This window comes from Phoenix dactylifera, chromosome 12 (genome assembly GCF_051530095.1).
Source record: "Phoenix dactylifera cultivar Ajwa chromosome 12, Ajwa_hap1_PhDact_Kaust_v1.1, whole genome shotgun sequence".
NCBI lineage: Eukaryota > Viridiplantae > Streptophyta > Magnoliopsida > Arecales > Arecaceae > Phoenix > Phoenix dactylifera.
In genome coordinates this window covers 1726362-1748543 of record NC_143201.1, presented here as the reverse complement: position 1 = coordinate 1748543, position 22182 = coordinate 1726362, and the positions used below count along the sequence as shown (strand labels likewise).

General features: G+C 37.0%; 1 protein-coding gene across 2 annotated transcripts; it reads right to left on the bottom strand.

The window, feature by feature from the left end:
- Nucleotides 1-28: 28 nt before the first annotated feature.
- LOC103715607 (calcium-transporting ATPase 5, plasma membrane-type) lies at nt 29-22182 on the bottom strand. Of its 2 annotated transcripts, none has more exons than XM_039129843.3 (35): nt 21898-22182; nt 21567-21757; nt 18302-18418; nt 18176-18218; nt 17542-17654; nt 17312-17443; nt 17106-17195; nt 15912-15981; nt 14199-14269; nt 14009-14092; nt 13843-13920; nt 13684-13755; nt 13278-13361; nt 13054-13136; nt 12873-12981; nt 12738-12793; nt 12579-12621; nt 12412-12495; nt 12091-12225; nt 11302-11367; nt 11113-11211; nt 7343-7453; nt 7100-7267; nt 6111-6170; nt 5187-5351; nt 3715-3831; nt 3460-3558; nt 3232-3369; nt 2848-2948; nt 1761-1806; nt 1507-1641; nt 1097-1204; nt 914-1005; nt 395-483; nt 29-254 (listed from the first exon to the last, which is right to left on the bottom strand). In XM_039129843.3, exons 2-35 carry the CDS (start codon nt 21711-21713, stop codon nt 217-219), a joined length of 3243 nt encoding a protein of 1080 aa, XP_038985771.3. In that variant the 5' UTR covers nt 21714-21757; nt 21898-22182; the 3' UTR covers nt 29-216. The 2 variants fall into 2 exon arrangements, with proteins under 2 accessions (XP_038985771.3, XP_038985772.3); XM_039129844.3 differs by having other exon boundaries at nt 21894-22124.

Here is a 22182-nt window from a genome sequence, read left to right as displayed (position 1 = left end):
ACTAGGTTTCTATGCAAGCAAAAGAAAATTTTGCTACAAATATTATATATTAGATCTTGCTGTATAAATAGAGTTCCGCTCACTTAAGAGCCAAACGAAACTTCAATCAATATACTTATTATAAATAGGGTTATATACTCTTTACAATATGATTCACGAATGTGGCAACCAGGTAGTTCATCAAAATATCCGCCCATAATCAGCAGCAGCTGCATATCAAATCTGGTTATCTCCCCGCCTCTCAGCCCTTTCATCTGCAAGAGGAAGAAAGATAGATAAGCCCGGTGCAGTCTTTTTTATGAAAAAGATAAGCTGTACAAGGTCTTAATTTGTTGATTAATATATTAAAATTATGCTACATCACCCAGCCATATCAGGAATCATGAAACAGGACCTTGTTGATTCCTCCGGTATCTGAAAATATAGTCCCTGAAAGGAACCTGAGGAACTGGAATGAACTTTCCAAGAAGAGCCAGAGGCCAGCTGAGAAAAATAAAAAGAGATGCAGAATGCCGTGAGTAATTGTTTAAAGAAAAACAGAAATATTAATGTACCATGTCTGCTTAGTGACAGCCAATGGGTAAACACTGTTGAGGGCCATGTTTTTATATATTTAGAATGTTCATTAGAATATCCATGCGCCTTGACACTATATATTCATTATATGTTCTATAATAAGAGCAGGCAAGCCATAATTTTAGCAGGGCTAATGCAATGGCACTCCACTAGATTGTAATTTATGGTCCCTATCGTCACTGTACAAATATCTTAAGTCATTCGCTAAAGACCATGGCCACGGGATTGACTGAAAAGGTACTGTTAGAAATCTTACATAAAGGACTAGAGAAAAGGGAGGCATTGATGGCAATTTCTTTCAAGATCACCAAGCTGCTGAAAGAACAGAACGGCATACCTTACAAAAGCTATAGCAATTGAAAACAGCCACAACTTCCAATTGAGTCTGACCGTAGAAGTAAAATGTCCAAGGAACTCGATAATCAAAACCTGCAGCAAGTTATAGCTACTTAATTGGTTGGAAGCGGGTACAAAAGAAGATGCTGCAGCAAGCTTAAATAATACTTTCATTAGTTCTTACCTGAAGTAGAACCGTTATTCCTATAATCCCCATGAAGAGGCGGTTCTTTGTGACTCCACGGAAAACATTCTTTTCATCTGGTTTTCGAGCATTGAACTCGTTGAATATCTGATAGGAAAGGTTATAATAATATTATTAAACCTTCAAGAAACAGTGACACAAGATCTTAGTCCTAAGAAAAAACAGACACCAAGATACTGATTTTACAAATATAATCCTATTCTTGACTATAGTAACAACTGATTAGACAAGTTTACATTAGCCATGATTGGCAGTTAGAGCAGGATTATAGTGCTACAAAACAATAGATACTGGAGAACATTCCATAAGACATTGAAATAATTAAACCTAGTTAAAATGCTTATCCTCAGTTGTTTGTTCAACTCTAAAAGGAAAACATTCAGCCTTACCTGGCATAGGACAAATGTATTAAATATAAAGGTATTCTTCACTTTTTCTGCATGTTCTAGAGTATCGTCCTTCATATGCAGGATGCTTCTGCCACCAAAGTTGAAAGCGAGGAGGATAGCAACTTGATAAAGAGCCTGCACTTACTCTCATTCAACCAATCAGTAAAACAAAATTGGTCCGGCAAACATAAAATTCAACCAAAAGAGTGAAGGATGCACAGTTATATTACAAAAAAAAAGAAGGAAAAGTATACCTGCATTATTAAATTTCTCCACATTGTATTCGTAATGAGAGACTCCCTGAGGAAATAGATTATTATCAGAACTAGGACTTACATATCTAAAAGAAATTAAATTTATTTCCCCTGAAATGAGTTCCGAGGCAACCTTTTCTCTAATCAAAGAAAATGAGAATTTATCATAACTTGCATCAAAATCAAAAACAGTATGGCTTGGTAATATAGCTAGCTAGGGACTGCAAAAGCGAAAATCAGATCACCATGTATAATCAGAACTGTGAAGGACATGTCTTAAAAAAAATCAACTATACTTCCTCCTGAAATGATTTCAGAGGCAACTTACTCTCTGGTCAAAGCAACAAGAAGTCATTAGTCATCAATAACTACATCAGAATCTAAAACTGATATGGCAAGATTTATTATCATAAGCTTGCAAGTTTTTTTGTGTAGAAAATGCATAAGAGAAAATTCAAACAGTTCTTTTTGTATATATTTCAAAATTCTGTAATGTAGATAATGTTAGAAAATTCCAAATAAAGCAAAAGGAGCAACCCTCAAATCACACGATCCTCACACTTTTAAGCTATTTCACCCAAACAAAGAGCAAACAGCAACAAAGGTTTACCTCCGAAAAATAAGCTACTCTGTGCAGCTTTATAACTGTCTCCCGTATTGTTTGCTGACATAATTCATCACCTGCTACCCCTATATCAGAGGCTAATATCATCTTTTCCGATAGGAACTTTTGTTTGACATCGTCTAAAAACTTAAACATTCAAATGTTTGGTAGGAGGTGTATGCGTGTCTTGTCCCTTAAAAAAGATTATACGATTTTTTTTAATGTTATAAATACAAAGCATCACATTGTTCTGGTGAGTACTTAATGTGTTGATGTAGAATTTTCTTTGCACAACCTACAATATCTTTCCCCACCTGAACTGTCCCTTAAAAGGGAATACATGCAAAGAGATTAAGACAGACTTGCACACAGAACAAAAGCATTAGTGTAAAATTATTACAGCACTACTATCATATGGTCCATTATATCACCATGTATAGAAAGCATATTTATCACATTATATCGAACATGGATTCTTCTAACCTCCGACCAACAGGATGTCTGTTCATAAGTCGGTTTGTTGGTGGTTCAGTTGCCAATGCAAGTGCTCCAAGTGTGTCCATGATGAGGTTGACCCAGAGAAGCTGTCATAGACAAGAAAAGTGAGGCTCAGGACATAACTAGAGAAGAAACGTTTTTGCCAGAACTAACCTATTAATTAATCTAACCACACAAGATGTGTCCAAGCAACATAGAAGAGAAGTTAAGAGTACAACTCAGTTAGCTTGTGTTTCAGGCAGGACAATGGCTACGCTGTGTACAGCACTCAGGCAAGACAAAAAATTTGAACTAGGCCAAGTTGTTTTTGTTTTGACCTGTTCCTTTATCCTGAAACCAAAAAAAAAAGGCAAAGATTTTATAGTCAACCTGTACAGCATTTAAAGGTACGTCGCCAGATGACACTGCTGCAACCACATTTATTACGAGCGCTGAAACATTAACTGTTAGCTGGAACTGGATGAATTTCTGAATGTTTGCATAGACAGAACGGCCCCAGCGGACAACCTGAAACAAAGACAAAATCATACATCTACTCATCTCATATAACAGTTTGAATCCAAATGAGTGCATTTAGCCATAAGATCTGCTTCCAACCTTCACTACTGATGCAAAATTATCGTCCAAAATAATGATGTCTGAGCTTTCTTTTGCAACTTCTGTCCCTTGAATTCCCATTGCAAGACCTATATCTGCCTAAAAAAACAAAATATACTACTTGAATATGTTATCTGCCTAAGAAAAGAAAACAGAACATACAATTTGAATATGTTACATACACAGAATGGTATTCTTAGCACTAAGCAAAGATAATTATAGGTTAAATAAAAAGATACAGATAGACAACCAAACCTCGTGCAATGCAGGAGCATCATTTGTGCCATCTCCAGTTACAGCAACTATGTGACCTTTTCTTCTTAATGCTTGGACGAGCAAAAGCTTGTCATTGGGAGAAGACCTGCCCATTACCTATACATAAATTTTCACAAGTTAATGGATTGCTTTCATCATCATCCAGGAGGACTTGATATCGCTGCATCTTTCAGAAAATGTGACCTTAAATAGAGCCGGGTGGAGGAAAAAGATTCATGTAAACGACCTCAACTAGATTGGGATTAAGGCATGGTTGAGTTGACTTGAGTTGCTTTCACAATCTTCCAAATACATAATATTCATCTTTATTTTTCTTGCTGAACGTATGCGATTTATTTGCATGAAATAAATGCATCAGAGGCAATATACAAAAGCATTGGTGCATGCAGATATGAGAACAGGTCACCTTCTTCATAATAGAGAACATAAAGGGTTAGCAAAGAATGTTTCATTAAGCAGGGCCCACAAAATAAGGCTCAATAGTTATCGTTTTGTAAATCTTTAATTCTTAAGCCATATTCATCCATATGGGGTTTGGTTATATGAAAATTCATCATCATCCTAAACACTTTATAACTGACTCTCGAGTTAAGTTAATCATCCAAGAGCTATGCCAAATACCATGCATATTTGGATGTTGCAAAGCCTCCCATGGTACCATAATGATTTGTTGGCTCAGCAAAATGTCCAGTTTATTGGTTGCCCTTGTGCATTATATGCAACAGAACCAGTCAATCATGCTCCAAAGATTCACTTGAAGCTTTTGAGGGAGTTTAAAGTAAGGAAGAAAGAAGACAAGGTTTGTTACAAAGAACTACATCATTGAAGCACCAATTTGAGCCAGAGCACCAGAACTGGCATGCATTAAACTGCAAAAATTTTAATTAAAGTTAACTAATGGATTTTGGCCAGATTTGAGGGCCTAAGGACTTCAATTTATTCTCTCTCTATCTTGTTAAGCAACTAAAATAGGTAGTATGGTGGTTTATGGTTTCAGATGGCTTGCAACAATACTAAATTTACCAAAACCTAGCAAACTATGAAACTAGCTCTAGATGGCATGCAAAACAAAGATGCATGGAGTACCTTTTAAGAAAATTAAATTAACTATGGAGCTGGAAGTTTTTAGATTCTGCATCAATAATGCTAGAAAGTTTGGAGCATGCACCAAGAGAAGTTACGAGAAGTTTGAACCAAGCAAACTACATAAGATTGAGCATTTGCAGAGACCGATTATGCTCCATCGAACTGAAGAGAAACATAAACTTTTTAAAACAAGTTATCTTTTGAGTATTTATATATAATCATGATGTAAAGCTTTTCTTAAAGCATGTGCCCAAATACTTAATGATGCATGGCGTAGTTATTATTTTCAGTCTGTAAAAATGGTAGCCAAAACAAAACAGTTATGCACAAAAAACACTCTTAATAGGTCCCGTTCTTAAACTTACAGTTATCCTCTCGGCAATTGCTTCTCTTGCTGTTTCAGACAATGCACGGAAGTCTTTTCCTTCTATAACAGTTGGGTCAGTGGCATTGGCTTCTGAATCAAGTATCCCACATTCCAAGGCTATGGCTTTTGCTGTTTGAATATTGTCTCCAGTAACCATGCGTACCTATTAATCCATAAGCAATCCTTCTAGCATCAAATTGACCAATGGTATAAACCATAGATGTAAACCAAACAACTGAGAATCAATCAGATCTAAGGTCTCCAGACGAATGAAAACGATTATTACCAAACAATATGGAAATCAAAAAATTTCTAGCACAAATCTAGCATGAAGAAATGACCATTAGGAAAGATTATAATCCCATTGATATAGAAAACTACCATAAATCCATAACAAAGTCTTCCTAGTAAGCACAGACTGCAACCCTTTTCTACATCTGAAACTTAATTAACAGCTGCTGAAGACATGCAACTTCCTCCTCACGTGCAAGCAATATGGACATGTGAGCTTGTGCGATTTATCATAGACAAACTCTTGTTAGTAGAATGCATATTTACAACACATTCTAAGAATACATGTACAAAAGGATAATGGATTTAATCCTTTTTTCCAACTACATAGTTTTGTCATTTCATTTTTTACCACATTGTGAACTTATGTACATTTCCCCTCATCCACTACAAAATTTTGATAGAAATTCATGCATTCTTTCCAGCCTTACTTTCAGACAAGACAGTATAGGTTAAAATACATCGCAGTTGTTGTGTTGTATATCTTCTTTTGCTGTCTTTTTTGGCTGAATGCTAATTCAAGTGATGCAGGGTGACAAGAACAGTTTAAACGAGCATGATTATAGCAAACCAGATTTTGTGTGCAAGTTATTGTATTTTGTCAGATTTAAACGAAATATCAAAAGGATACCTTGACACCTGCTTTAGTGCATAATTTCACAGCATCCTTCACCCCTGGACGACAAGGATCCTACAAGTAAAAACACTTGTTTAGCAAAAGAGATGATATGTGAAACCACTCATTGATTATAGCAATATAAAGGATCTTAAGCAATGAAATCTCTACTAGCTCCTGGAACTTAGGCATTTTTGGTGCAATTGCTGAGAGTGGATCAAGAAGCATCATCTGGTTGCACAGATAATATATTAATAAATTTCTATTATTGTGTACATGTCCTGAAGGCAATACAACAATATAGTTTAACACCACCAAAAGACAGTACTGCATCATCCCATTGATAAAGAACATTACTGCTTTTCTAATAACAAAATCATAAAGATGTAATATTTTTAACACTCCAACCACAGGTTTCAGGCCCGATAATTTGCAGCTCTCATCAATGGCCATCAATGAACTTTCATTATAAGAAAAAATAGTTCACCTCATTATGCGATCAGCTAATACAGTTCACATAATTTTCTGAAAGACTTTTTTATAGATTGAAAAAATGTCACTAGATCATCAGCAATGATCGCCAAATAAACAAAACCAGCTTTATTTGTATGCATGCCAAACTAGAAATTGATTAATTTTTGCTGTTATATAGAATGAGATAAAGTTTCTAGAATTTTTGTATTTACTCTGATGTTTTTCCTATCATCAGTATTTTCTCCCAAATAGATATTTGTAGGAGTTTTAAGTCCCATAAAATTTTCTGATTAGTGTCCAGCAATTTTATTGTAAGGTTTCCAATTTCCGTTTAAGCTAAAACCACTCAGTTTTCTTTTTGGCGCCTTGGTATGAAAACCAATAACAAACAAATACTTTCAAAGAATGTGCTTTAATATTAAAAAAGAGACCTACACCAGAGGTTGTCATGGAGTAAATACAATAAGGACTACCTCAAGAAAACTACAAAATCATCCAGGACATTTTTAATTAAATTTCTCAGAACAAACCTTTATCCCCACTATACCAAGCAAAATCAATTCATCCTCAGGCAGCTCCCAGGTGTCTCTCTGTTCCTCATTTGGAACTTTTTCCGGATCATACAATCTATATGCAAGCGCAACGCAGCGTAGGCTAACTGCTGCCATGTCCTCAATTGACTTCTTAAATTCATTCATCTGCAATTGTTTTTGAGAACTCAGAAACAAACTTACTACAGAAGGGGCATAAAATTAAATTGAATGATTTTCCACCTTGTTTGAGGTCATTGGTTGAAGTGAACCATCTGGAGCAAGCCAGTTTGAACAACAGGCTAAAACTAATTCAGCAGCCCCCTTCCAATGGACGTGAACCCTAGAGTCTGGCTGCAATTACAAACAAACGAAAGGAGATTTACACAATTAATATTGAATGTTGGATCACATCAACATACTCAACAACAGCCAATTCTATACACGAATACACATGATAACAAACAAAAGGAAATGTTTACCAAGAAAAAGATAAACAAAAGGAAATAAAATACTAGCATCAAATGTCAAAGACATGAGCACATCAGGACTTGGGAGTATGATGGGCAAAGTGTATGCATGACTAAGTGTTTTTTTTAAACTTGACAGCTGATTGATGGCATTTTCAGTATCGCTTAAAAGAGCAAGCATCATATAACACCTCATGATCTACATTTATTCACTAGACGTTACAGCAGGATAGTGTAGTCAATCATTCACTACATTATCTATAGCTAGTTTTGGCACAGTTGAGCTTTTGGAATAGGTTAAGAAGTAGAAGCAGGAAGCAGTGAATGAAGCTTGTTAAGAAGATACTCATAACATTGCAGTACTGCAAGCATTAATGAATAATGCTACAACCTACAAGCTTCTAGTTATGTTACTTTGAATTGCATATAATGTACTTTTGGTCCACATTTCAAGCAGAGACTACAAAAATATAAGACACGGAATAATACCTCACTGAACTAATATACACAATTAAAATCACATATCATAACCACAACCAACATGCTCCACTCTATCTATTCCAGTGTAGCCATATCAATCATGCTTTGCCACCCATTTCAATGTAGGTTCACATCCAAACCATGAGGATGCACCTTAGGTCTTTTGCCATCACTGCTATTGAAGTCTTCCTATGTTTTGTCATCCTTGTTCAAGGCATGTTTTCCTAAATCAGAGCCCCTCTCACTTTGGGTGACCTAACAAGCCTTCACTGCTGTACATTATTGTTTCTTCTTTGGAACTCATCCAATATTAGTAGCATAAGCCAAATATGGAGATGAGTTTGCATCGATAACTCGACATCCTCATCTCTGGTATTCCTGATTCTGAAATGAGAGCTTAGAAGGCAACAAATTGGAATTGTTAGGCTAGAACAAAAAAATAGATAGGCAAAAACTACCAAGAAGGTTATGGAGTTTTATATGTTGCATAAACTGTAATTGTTTAAGTTATTTCAGAAGCAACTAGTGTGTCATCATCGGCCAAGTAAGTCATTTGTCAAGTTACAATGAATTGCTCTTGTTTTCTTTTACATTCAGTTATAGTCATGCCATACATAAGTTAAATAGGCATTATGATGCCCTTGACTAACATGTTCAATATGAACTCATATGTGATGTAGGATAGTCGAGGAAAGGGAATCCAGAAGGGTTTAGGATGGGTTTGGAACCTAAAAGGTACTGGAATTTCAATTGCAGATCTTAGTTTTCAATAAAACTGAACTAGAAAGATAATATTGGAAGAGCATAGGTAATAGATAGCTAACGTAACCTAGGATTTAGGATTCCAGACCTTTAATTGAGATTTTAAGAGTATTCTATTAAATATCTTAAATCAAGTCTTGCTAGCATATGCTGAAAGAATATCTAATATATTTATGATCAAAAAAATCCTACTGGAAGCAAAGCTCAAAAGAAAAATCAAATAAGAGATGAATAGGAGACAAGTTAGCAAGACCAAATAAGTCTCTACAGGTCAAACACAAAAAAATAAAAATAAAGGGAAGGGAAAAGATAATACCGCAATCACTCCAAAACCTAGGAATCATATCTAGGGTTTGAAGGCCTCACACCTTGATTGAACCAAAGATTTCATTATTTCATTCATAATTTGCATAAAGTCTGATACATCAAACTCTAAAAGTGCCTTTTATAACAAAACAGAAACCCTAATACAACTCTGTTTTGCAATCCCACAACTACCTCTAATAAGGCACGGTCACTGTAGCGTGAACAGTGCCATGAATACCGCTACAGTAAATAGGTCTCATCAAGTTAACAATTAAAATATGAGATATTTTAATCTCAGCCTTTGATTTTAAAAGACCTACTAAAAACCAAAAATAACTAGAAATAAACAGAAAAAAAGAAAATCAATAAATATAATTAAATCTAAAAAAAGTCCATGTTGCAGCCACAAGAGCAAAGAAAACCAAAGTGTCCATTATTTCCATTATTTCATTCATAATGTGCATGAAGTCTGATCATATCAAATCCTAAGAGTCCCTTTTTATAACAAAATAGAAACCCTAATTGACTCTATTTTAAAAAATCCTCAAACGACCCCTAATAATGCATGGTTACTGTTCACTAGCATTGTAGTATGAACAGTGCTGCTACACTACGTGGACCTCATCAAGCTAATAATTAAAACCTGAGATATTTTAGTCCCAACCTTTGTTTTAAAAGATCTAGAAACTAAAAATAACTGATAATAAACCAAAAAAGAAAAACAGTAACTATAATTTAAGAAAAATTTCATGTTCCAGCCCTTTAACGCACCATGACATGTTCTCGATCTTCATCAATGTGTAATTGTGGTTGCAGATATAAGATCCCTTGACCATAAGATGGAAGCATTCAGCAGAAAAATTCCTCCTCGATAGTATAGAACAAGCAACTTGGAAAAAAAACGAGGAAAAGGAGGAAGAGGTCGGAGCAGAAGTCGGAACTCTAGCTCAATATAAGCTCATAAATGATATTCAGGGATTCGCTAGTGGCAAAACTACTTCCTTGTAATTACTTTATAGACAATAAGTGGCCTTTAATCTTTTTGACCTATATCTTAAGGAGGCTCTTTATCTTAGGCTGAGAAACGACACTATTTGTCCTTGTTGCATATGAGATGCAAGAATAAAGGCTCAAGTTTCTCTAAGAGACTTGCAAGAGCTTTTGCCTTCACTTTGCTCAAAGTCCTCATATTTCCATAAACACCAACACTGTGCGTCCATCATGGTCCTAATCCCCCCCACCGAACACGAAAGGGCTAATATTATCAAATGAGCTCCTACAGAAGTTGACCTCATGGGAAGGGCTTCCACCTTGGCTAAGGTTCTGTCTGGCATTGCTTCTGCTCCTTAAGAATCATTCTTAAGAAACACTTTCATTTAAGTTCTTAATAAAAACCATCTCTTGTATATTTGATGTTTGGTAAGTATGTATTATAAAAAAACTTATTATGATATTTCGTATTTGAAATATAATGAGCAAGGTCATAGGAACAGAAGCTAAAAGTTAGTCTTTCTAGCTTCTCCTAAAATCCACTTTTAGGCTTCTACTTCTTTGAGATGCACTTCTTGAATGTTGTTACCAAACAACTACCTTTTCAGAATGCACTTTTTTTTTACTTTACAAGTCGCAACAAGACCTTTTTTAAGCAACACCGAACACGCCTTAACAATAAAAGAACCATGTTTTAATCCCAACAATTGGGTTTAGAAATATTGGATGCTGAATGTTTGAGAGAAATACTTCTGTGAAATCAATGCATTGAATCCAAAAGGAAAACTTCTAAAGATAGAAATACTTTATCTCAGAATAACATCCCTCGAGAGAAACAGTTTATCTCAGAATAACATCTCTAGTAATATTTTCACCCTAAATAAAATGTCAAGACAAAATGAAAAGGTTGACCATGTAAGAAATAATGTAGATAAAATTTTATTTGTTATCAAAAGAAATTACAGAACCAATGTATCTATTAGAATTTATATGAGATGTCATTACCAGCTGTATTGCAACACCACCACGCTTTTTCTCTGAGTTGAAAGGAAACACATGAAGAATTGAGGATTTTGATCTCACATCATTGAACTTCATTCCCAGCTATAAAGGTATGATGCCAATCACAATCAGCATTGATAGCCAGAAAAAAGTAATAATGAGAAAAGCAACATGAATTGCATAAATTTGTACCTTGACCCCCCAAGAAAGGATGGCCTTTTCAGTGGGTGAGCCATTAACCTCAATAGCACCACCATCCTATTTCAGAAAAATATATTCAATTAGATGCTTCACATACTACACAATAACCATTTGACCAGAAGGTCTAGGACAGAAAGGTTACAGCAAAAAATAGGAGTTGGACAGAATTTTTAAGTCCAGAACAAGATACAGGAAATAAATAAACTCACCTACATAAAATGGTATGACTTACAAAGGCATTTATATAAATCAGATGTATAACAATCAAGAGAGCTTTACAACTATATAATCAACAGCGAAATAGTTAACCGCCAAAAGAAGTAGAAAACAGGATTTATTGAAATCTCAAAAACATCCGAACAAGCATTCTGTAGTATAGCATGCAAAATCAACAACAGTAGCAAAGCTACCGTTAACAAACACTGAATCTGGAGTCTTATTCTAGCCAGTGTTCTAGACATTGTTCTGTAAAACCCAATGGCTTTTACAGATCTGCTCTGGAAGACATGCACTAAGTGTGTGCCAGAAGTACTGATTTAGTAGATGCAAAACACAAAAACATTTATATTGCATCCAGAATATCACTTCCATTAATTGGTAAAAACTTGCTGTCTCTGCCTTCTACTAGAAAAAGCATTATCTAAGAAGTTTAATCAACACAGGAGAGCCCATAATTTTTGTTAGGCAATAGGTTGGATTAGTTTAAGTTCATCCTGCCCATCTGAATAGCAATCCAAGTTGTAAGAGTAAACATTTAAACCAGATAAAAGAGAGGTGTACCTCAGGCTCAAACACATCACCAGTTGTATTCTGTGCGATGCCTTCGAACAACAGAGGAGATATATTATACAACTCCTTAACATCATCTGGAGTATCTAACTTCATCCCACCAACATATGCTTCCACAACAGTCATCTATAACAAAAGAGTAATCCTTGTAGAGTTTAAAAGGCAAGCATATTGAGCTTTCTTCAACTCCACATGTCGAAAAAAATTCTTCATCTCATAATCAAATATTTTAGCAATTAAACTTTTTGAACAAAATGTATAATTATCATCAGACAGAAAAACAGAACCTATGAAAGTACAAAATTGATATACCTGATTCAGGGTCAGAGTTCCAGTCTTGTCACTGCAGATTGTTGTTGCTGAACCCATAGTTTCACAAGCCGAAAGCCTTCGCACCTGTGACATGAATACTTTAAAGCTTGTTCAATTTTATAAATCTAAAAATATAACTGTTATTAATAATTTTGCAAAATACATACCAGGGCCTTGTCTGCCATCATCTTTCGCATTGAGTATGCAAGGCTGACAAAATGAAAATAAAATTAAAGATTTGCAAAGAGGAAAAATAGGAAAGTTTACTTTAAATTTAAGGAGACAGTGGATTTTCAGTATAACATAAATATATAGCACATCCTTACGTCAAGGTTACAGCCAATGGAAGCCCTTCCGGCACCGCAACAACCACAATCGTAACCTGTCACAAATGAGAGAAACATAAGCCCCTATAATCAAAATATTATGCATTATAAAATACTACATCTACCAATACATACTGCAACTGTCAAGATCTTAATGGCTCCATTTAGTGCATCCCTTACACCTGTCTGTCCCCTTACGAATTGAACAGTTCCATCAGGATTGTTGGTATGCCCAGTGAAATATCTGAAAATTAAACAAAAAATGTAAAAATAACATGAATAGTTTCTAAATTAATTACTCAAAACTTGCATTTACCTAACCAAGAGGACTACAAGAACTGCAGAAGCAACAGTCAGGCCAATTATGCCAATGAAAGTAGCAACACCATTCAAGCGCACCTATTTCAGCAAAATATCCATGTAAAGCTAAGGCATGCTCTACTAAGCTTTTCACACAACTCAGACGATATCATACAGCAAAAGAAAAAAAAAAACAAAAAGAACACATTCTACCAAAAAGAAAAAAAAAGAAAAGAAAACCTGCAATGGAGTTTCTTCACCATTATCCTCGGATATGGTGGCCATCAATAGACCCCATTCTGTATTGATTCCAACAGATGTTACCTGGATATAGTTCAAAAAGGAACAAAAGACTGAAGTGAATAGCATAGTACAAGACATACCAAAAAAAAAAGATAATGATTTTACTATATATTAATAGTGGAATCTAAAATCTTGTCAAAGCATTTACATCAAAGTTCCCTCATGGCAAAGTAACAAACCTTGCCCCAACCATATGGATCAGCATTATACATCCAACTTCCAACTTCACCATTGGTCTATAACTAAATCCATTTCCTTTGAAATGGAAACTGCATATTTTTTCTACTAAGTGAAAGCAATAGGATATATGGCAAAACGTCAGCATATTTTCACATTTGCTTACCAACATGGTACCATAACCATCAGCAACCTTGCAACCTGACATAAAAAATGGGGTCTTTTGATCTTTGTGAACCTGAAGCAAAGCATCATATTTGTACACCATCGATCAATTTATTCATGAAATAAAGATCAAGAGAGGAAAAAGAATACACAAACTTACAATCTTCGCTTCTCCAGTCATACTAGATTCATCAATGGCAAGAGAATGACCAGAAATTAAAATGCCATCAGCAGGAACCTGAAAAAGAAATTTAAGCAGCCCCAGTTTGAAAATACAAGATGTCGAGGAAGACCTTAATCCAACTAAAATTACTTTCATTACCTACCTGATCACCAATTTTAAGAGGAACAACGTCACCAACTACAAGATCAAATATTGAAACTTCAAATCTTCTACCACCTCTGATTACCTAGGTATTCCCACAGAATAGATATTTGAACAGTTCCACTCAGCAAGACCCCATATTAAGAAAACAAAAGGCAAGTTAGAGAAAAGAAACTCATGATGATGCTCACCTCCAAGTGTATATTTTGCTTCTCCTGGTTCAGATTTTGGAATTGAAGATTTTGTTTATAGTCACTGATAGCTACAGCAGGAGGAATAAAAACAAGATAAAAAGGTTGAAGTGGGCGGATGTAAATTAAAGCTGCATGATTTACATGCACCAATTCCAAGCCAAACATAAACTGAGTTCGAGTATCAATTGTAAATTGAATCCTATCTTTGAAATAAGAAAGAAGTAAATAAAGAAAGAAAGAGAGAAAAAGGAACATCACAATCCAAAAGCTACTGCTAAGCCTAACAATTTTGTTTCGGTCCACCGGCAAAACATAATATTCCATCCATAATATTACCCTACGGTAATCTATTTACATCATTAGCAAAGAATTTAGAAGTAGCCTCAAAGATTAAACAAATCTAGGCTGCAAAGGATATGTTCACCTTGTTTGAGATGATAGAGGTGGCTTGAGACTTGACAGTAACTAGAAAACCGACATAGCTTGAAAGAAGCATAAGAGTGATTTTACATACATCCAGTCCATCACACAATGAAGCATAGGATGACCATCTATTTTCTAAGATTTGAAAATACAATAGAAAAGGGATGAGAACATCTCATCCAAACTGATCTAATACACTTTCTCATATGCCAGGATAAGCATAAAAGGCATTACTCCATAACACGGGCAATTGGCTTTTCTCCCATAGTTATGACATATGAACCAGACAGGCTGGTCCGACCAGAAACCCAGTGCCCGGACCTATGTCTGATTCAATTCAATATTTGAATCAGAACTGCAATCAACGCAGGTTTCAACCACTGAAACCCACCAAAACCAGCCAGGTTTTGCTCGACCTGGCAGTTTACAATGACCTGCATGATCCTTATCTTAAGGAATCCTGAGTAAATCAGACCCCTGACCTGGGGTAAATAGGATAACTCTCGTAACCAGTGAGATTGCATTGCTGAGTTGTGTCATGATCCTTATTCTCAAGATATCTATATCAATTTTAATTAATTTTTTAATATGTATTTTGCCTAATAGATTGACCTGGCAGTTGGACTGGGGGCCCAGCCCCTTGGCTAGATCAATTTTGGTTCGTTCTGATCACGGTATGGTTTTTCAGTGTCCAAGTGTCTGAAAGAGTCAGACATGGGATCTAAAAAAATATACAGGGACTTGTCCATATTATATGGATACGTTTATAAATATGTACATAAGCATGTATAGATGAATAGTTTGTTAGACAAGCTGCTGCTTTTTTTTTTTTGGAGAGAATAGACCAATTACATCATTATTTAATAGAATTCATAGAACCTCTGCTAAAGATTATGTTAGACTTGAAAATTTCTAGATATGAGTGTCAAAAGTTGAGATGCAACCATGATGATATTATGGTTTGCTGATTTGAAGTGTCAAGAAATATTATTCAGTGTCCAGGTTTCAAGCATCTACAAACGTCTGGGTAACATTGCTTTTCTCATTTTAATTTTGTTGTTAATGGTTTCCAACCAAAAATTAAAGTTTGCAATACCTTAACAAATAATAAAATATACAACATAAAATCAATAAAATGGTATCCTGACAAAATAAGTTACATCGTACCCAGTGTAATGGCTAATCTTTTTCATGAGGTATGAGAATAGGAAATCTCAATGCAAAGTTGCAAACAAACAAAAATGAACAAAACAAGAATTTTGGGTAGGGGGGAGTTCAAGGCCATACCTGTAACAAGTATAACAAGAATAACAGCAAAGGCAATGCTACCACCGTCATACCATCCTTCACTTAATCCCTAAGATGATAGATAGAAGTACATGAAACTTGAGAAAGAAAAGAAAAATCTAAAATCAACATATGTCAAGGAGTCATTCACTCAGACCCTCTTCAAATGCAAAAGTGTTAATAAGAAATATCTGTCATATAGAAAGCACTCATCATTTTATAATGGTCCATATATTCAAGTTTTTGATACAAATAATTTCAGTTAGGTTCCTTGAAAGTTCTGCGAAGCAAAGAAGTAAAAAAATAGAATTTGGTTGTTTAGTAAAACAGTATAGAGCAGAATGGATGCCATTAATCCTTCATTAAGGATACAGAGATAAAATCCAGCAAGGAACACCTTGAAAAGTAAAAGAAAAAGTGAAAGATCTCAACATCACCAAAATAATCATCAAGAATCAATAATCCTTGAAGAGATGCCTAGCATAATAATTCCCAAATGGAGGGATCCAAAATGATAATTTTCTTGCTTTACAAATGATGAAATCACATTTGTAATAAAAGATATCCGTCGAAAACTTAAAATATTGAAAGCACAACTTTGCAATTTAAACAATGTTATACAGAATACTTAGTTTGATTAAAGAATGAAGCCAGAAGGAAAAGGCACATAAATCTATTGTCTTGGCCAAAAAAGCATGCCTTATGGTGACTAGAAGAGAACTGTCAAAGAAATGATCTTGGAATAAGAAGAAAACAAGTATTAGTTCAAAGAAATCTAGTATTTCCAAGAGAATAAAACCGGTTGTAGGGTCCAAAATTCCAACAAAACCTGACAAGCCACTTAGTCCGGCATATTTTAAGCCAGTTAATAAAAATCTCCGAAATGTTTGAAATCTAATTAGGCATAACCTATATAACAATTTTGTGCACGCAACAAAACAAAAAGGAAAAAACAAAGGTGACCTAAATGGACTTTTCTTTATGCATAAAACAAGCATTTGATATTGTGTTGAAGTCAAAAGCTCAATGAGATAGAAGGCTACAAGAACAAAAATATAAACAAGGAACATGATGAACATGTGGAAACATAGTTATAGAATAAACAAACACCAACCTAGCAAATCGAAATTATTGCTGTTGCATATATAGGTTAGCAAGACAAATCTTCATTATGAAATATACAGTCAAACTTACCTCTGTCTGTATGCCCAATGCAAGAGATATAACTGCAGCTACCATCAAGATGACAAGGGTTAAATCTTGGCAGGCTTCCCATATGAAAATCTACAAGCATCAAAAAGCAGGAAATTAAGTTCAATCTTAAATATGAATCCTCAGCAAGGAGGGATGTTCAGAAAATAAAATAATGACTATGACTGAAATACTAGGTTAGAACATACCAAAAAATGTCTTCCTTTCTTTGGAGGATATGTGTTAGCCCCAAATATATTCCTTCTATGCAATGCTTCTGCATCATCTCCGCTAATTCCCTTATCAATATTAGTCTTCAGCATATCTGACAGCCCTTTAACCTGAGCATATACAAATTTATGCACATCATCTTTATAATTAATGGAAAACAAGATAAAGAGTAAACAGTGAAAATGTAAAATCTGAAAGAAGTACTTGCCCCCCCATATTCTTGTAGAGCAGAAAAATTATGATCCCTATTCATCGCAGTGAGCTGCTCCACACCAATTTGAAAACCACCAGCAGGAGCTATTGGCTTTCCTCCCACAGTGTCTGTTTAAGTCATGCAAAGAACGACATGAATCAAAATAAAGAGATCAGCTTAATGCCGCATGAGCATTATATACCATAAATAGAAAAAAGAGACAAATGTGAAATTTAGACAAGTATAAAACAAGCAAATTTCATGAAATTTGAATCCTTTGAGGTCCTATAATGGAAGTTATTAGGCTAAGTTACAAAAGTAATAGCACTACCAGCAGATCCATAACTCAAACCTTGAGGCTCGATTAAATAATTATGCTCCAAAACAGTCCAATATCACCATATCATGAGAATAAAACATTATCAAATATAATCAACTCAACAATTCCTTTACAATGGAATAAGAAATTTTTAGTAAAAGAAAGTTCAGCAAGTACACTCGAATAATTTCAAAATACATATAGAAAGTCCAGGACAAGGACATGATATAGGTAATTAAATTTCTCAAATTCATGGCAAAGCAAATTTCAACTTTTACCGAAAAGAACATCAAACCATTAATGAAGCAAAAGAACTCTAGAATGGAATACCTGGTGGCCCTCTTTCCCCTGCCTCCTTAAAGAGATATGCTGCCTGAAAAGGTCAAATTTAGGATGAATCTGCACTATCCTCCTTATGCAAAATGTCAGGCCTATTTGTAGATTTGAAAATAATACCCGTATGACTTGGGCATGCGCCCGAATCTTCCTCCTTATTTGCTCTTTTTGTTCCTCCTTTTTTAGATCCAGCGTGTATCGAAATCGACGAGAAGCATTCAAAACGAGGGCGGCTTGCTGCCAAAAACAGAAAATGATAATATAACGAATTATCATAATCCACAGGACATCTCATCCATTTGAGGCTTTAATAATGCAATTAATTAAAAAGAATTAAAAGGCAATACTTATGGTAGACTTACATATCATATATCGGGAAAATAGAAAGAACCGAACATAAAGAAGTTTGCCTATTGATGCGAAGATGAGAAAAACAAATCTATATATTTGTAAGGTTGAAGCCTACATTATTAGATGGATTAAGTATATTGTACTCGAATAGCATAATAAGCATGAAAGCAAGTAATATATTAGGTTACACAAATTCTTCCCCCACCATGCTGGGGGTGCAAGGGACGAATTATCAAGAATACAGTGACATAGAAACAGAAGTTCATGTGCATAGTAATGTAATCCTACCTAACATCTTACTGGAGTAACAACTAAATTCATGCAAAGATGCATAATTAGAAGCAGGCTTCTTGCATGACTAGAAATAGGCCTATAATCCAGCTTAGGTAGGACTTGCTTTGAGCTTTACAGTAGAGACTAGCAGACTAGATGTACCTATGACATTAGGCGATGCCCACAATAACTCAAGTTGTTGACTCTGCCGATTACAGCAGAAGGTGGACCAATTAAGCAGTACACAGCATGCAGTGTCTTCCTATGAAATGGATAAGACCACACATATTCAAATCCTGTAACCATAAACTCTAACCAAAATATGCTTATCCCATATTCTTGAGTTTGGTATTTTTTATTCCATTCTCAAACATTCTTTCCTGCCAAGCCTACTAACAGAACTCCCCATCTTAGTGAAGAAATGTTCAATAATTCCCAATATTTTTCACAAAGAACATTTTCTCAACTTTATATTACCTCGATTACAATAAAATAAAATGGTTTATGAAGTTATTAAAAACTTCAACAAGTAATTATTGATTTCCCATACTATTTTGCAAAATATTCTTTCTACGATCTTGCCTCAGAATCCAAATGTTTCCCATTTTAATCAATTTTAATAATCTTCGATATTATAGGCTTCTCTTTCTTTTCCCTTTAACTACTGCTACACTACAATTTCTCCCCTGGGAGATAGTCCAACATTCAGAATTTGTTACTATCGACATCGTTTATTTAACCAGTTCAGTAGCTATTTCCATCCAACTTCTATCAACATTTTCTAAGGCCTAACCTATCATTACTCTATTCCCAGCCCATATGCACAGTTCAAGCTCTCTGAACATAAGGCCATTCTCAATCTCAAGGTTTCGCGCTATCATTGTGAAGAACCTTCATGGAGCCAATCGAAGCAACGCACTCGCTATGTCCTCATCTGCTACAAATGACGATCTTCATTCTAAAGATCAAAGAAAAAAATTGCTCCCTCTCTCGGTAGCCACCATTTTGTTCTCATGCTAACCAGTCCTTGGCATCTATTTTGTTCTCGTTATTGAAGCATAAGATATGCCACACAAATAAACCCTTTCCTAGCGTCTATTTTGTTAGCACGTATGCCTACTCGCCCGCTCAGCAGCAATCATGATGCATTATGTTAGAATAATTTTAGGGATCACGTAACAACCTGCATCCCTCAATATACATTTTTTTTATCAGCATGATTCTGTGTCGATCTATATTAGTTTCCTTTCTTAGCATAATTTTGTTAGAGTGATTTTAGGGATCATATGACAACCTGTATCGCCTATAATATTTTTCATTGTTAGTGAGATCCTATATCAGCCTATATTATTTTTCGTCGTCGCTCGCAGATCCTCTGTTTCTCCTACCTCGTTGAGGGGGAGGGGGGGTAGCCGGGGCTCCGGCCCCAGCGGCTTTTAAGACCTTCTTATTCAAATCTGAGAGAAATCTAGCCTTTTCTTTTTCTACATTCCGACCCTGACCTACGTAAGCACTGCAGTCGTCCCTACTGGCGACACCGTCGCCTAGAATGACTCTCTTCCCGTGCCAGGACCATTTCTCGACGGCGCTGCGACGGCCGCAAGGGCCGCGGCCCTGCGACGGCGGCGGCCCTCGAACACATCTCCCTCTGGTCACCCGACCTCTCTGCTGCCCTCTACAAAATCGACAGCTGGGGCGCCCGTACCAGGGCGTCTACTCGGACCGCTTCATCATCGAGGGCGTCGTCGGGTTCGACGCCCCTTTCTGCTTCGGCCTCGAGGCCGGATCCAAGCCAGAGCCCCTCCTCGCCATGAGCTACCTGTCGCAAGGCAGCCCCGATGCCTTCCTCATCTGCAACGGCTACAAGGACGAGGAGTACGTCGCCCTGGCCCTCCTCACGTGGACCCTGGAACGTGGTTATTGTTCTTGAACAGGAGGAGGAGCTCGACACGGTGGTGGAGACCAGCCGGAGGTGCCTCCGGGCGAAGCTACGGACACGGCACTCAACTGCAGCAACGTCTCCATCCACGGCAACATCGGCCAGGTGAAGATAGAGTACCTGGGGCTAGCGGCGATCGTGGGAAAGAGCCCCGCGGCGCACTCGATCCTTGGGACGCCGGAGTTCATGCCGCCGGAGCTGTACGAGGAGGAGTACACGGAGCTGGTGGACATCTACTCGTTCGGGATGTGTGTGCTCGAGATGGTAACGCTGGAGATACCCTACAGCGAGTGCGACAGCGTCGCCAAGATCTACCGCAAGGTTACGGCCGAAGTGCGCCCGGCGGCCATAGGCAAGGTCCGCGACCCGGAGGTCCGGGCCTTTATCGAGCGCTGCCTCCTCAAGGACCCTTTCTTCAGTGGTATCGATGATGATGAAAACCCGCCTCCCCCGAGCCTGGCCGCCACCAAGGACTGCATCCCGCCGTCTGCGCCGGACATGTCCGGCCTTCGGCTGGATTGAAGGGAATGCATTCAATTCCTTATCGGTTCTTTTTCATCAAACTCCTTTTGAGTTATTTTCGATCATCAAGAAAAAGTCTCCACCATCAAGATGCAATTCCCAGCAAGCAAGAAGCATCGAGGTACGGAAAAAATCTCCAAATTTATCAAGAATCCTCACATTGCAATCAAATAGATACGGCGAAGAACGGGCACGAAAGATGATGTCAAAAACTCGCAAAATTGCGGGGAAATCTATATACATTGGATGCAACCACATCAACCAATATGTCGGCGAAGGGAAGAGAAGAAAATAACGTACCCTCCACCGGCGGAGGCGCTCGACGGGGGCATTCTTGGCCGGGATATCGAAAGCATCACTCGAGGAGCAGATCTCCTCGCCACCGCGATCTCCGCCGCACTCCTCGTCGTACTGCTGCAAGTGCCGGTCCGGCGATCGGAGTTCCATCTTGTCCTCGTGTCCCAGGAGAGATGACACCACGCCCGCCGAATCTGGCCCACCGAATCACCATCACACGCTCCTCTCAAATCCCCCAAGAAACCAAGAAATAGAGAGAGCCCAAAAAAAAGAAAAGAAAAGAAATACATATATATATATATAGAGAGAGAGAGAGAGAGAGAGAGAGACTCGCCGTGAGGGGTTGAGGGGGTGGGAAGCGGAGGCGAGGGTGGGCGGGGGAAACGCCTTCCTTCTGGTCTCCTTCCTCCCTGCTTCGTTCGTCTCTTCTAAAACCTATCGCTTCTGGTGAGGATGTCTTCTTCTTCCTCCCTTAATTCTCTCTCTCTCTCTTTTCACGGGGTCTTCGGAGTGGGCGACGACGACGAGAGGTGAGGGAAGTTTCGCTGCAACTTCTTCCCACCAACAATAGGAGGTACAACCGTTTTATCCCTTAAAAAAATAAAAAAAAGGTTTTTTC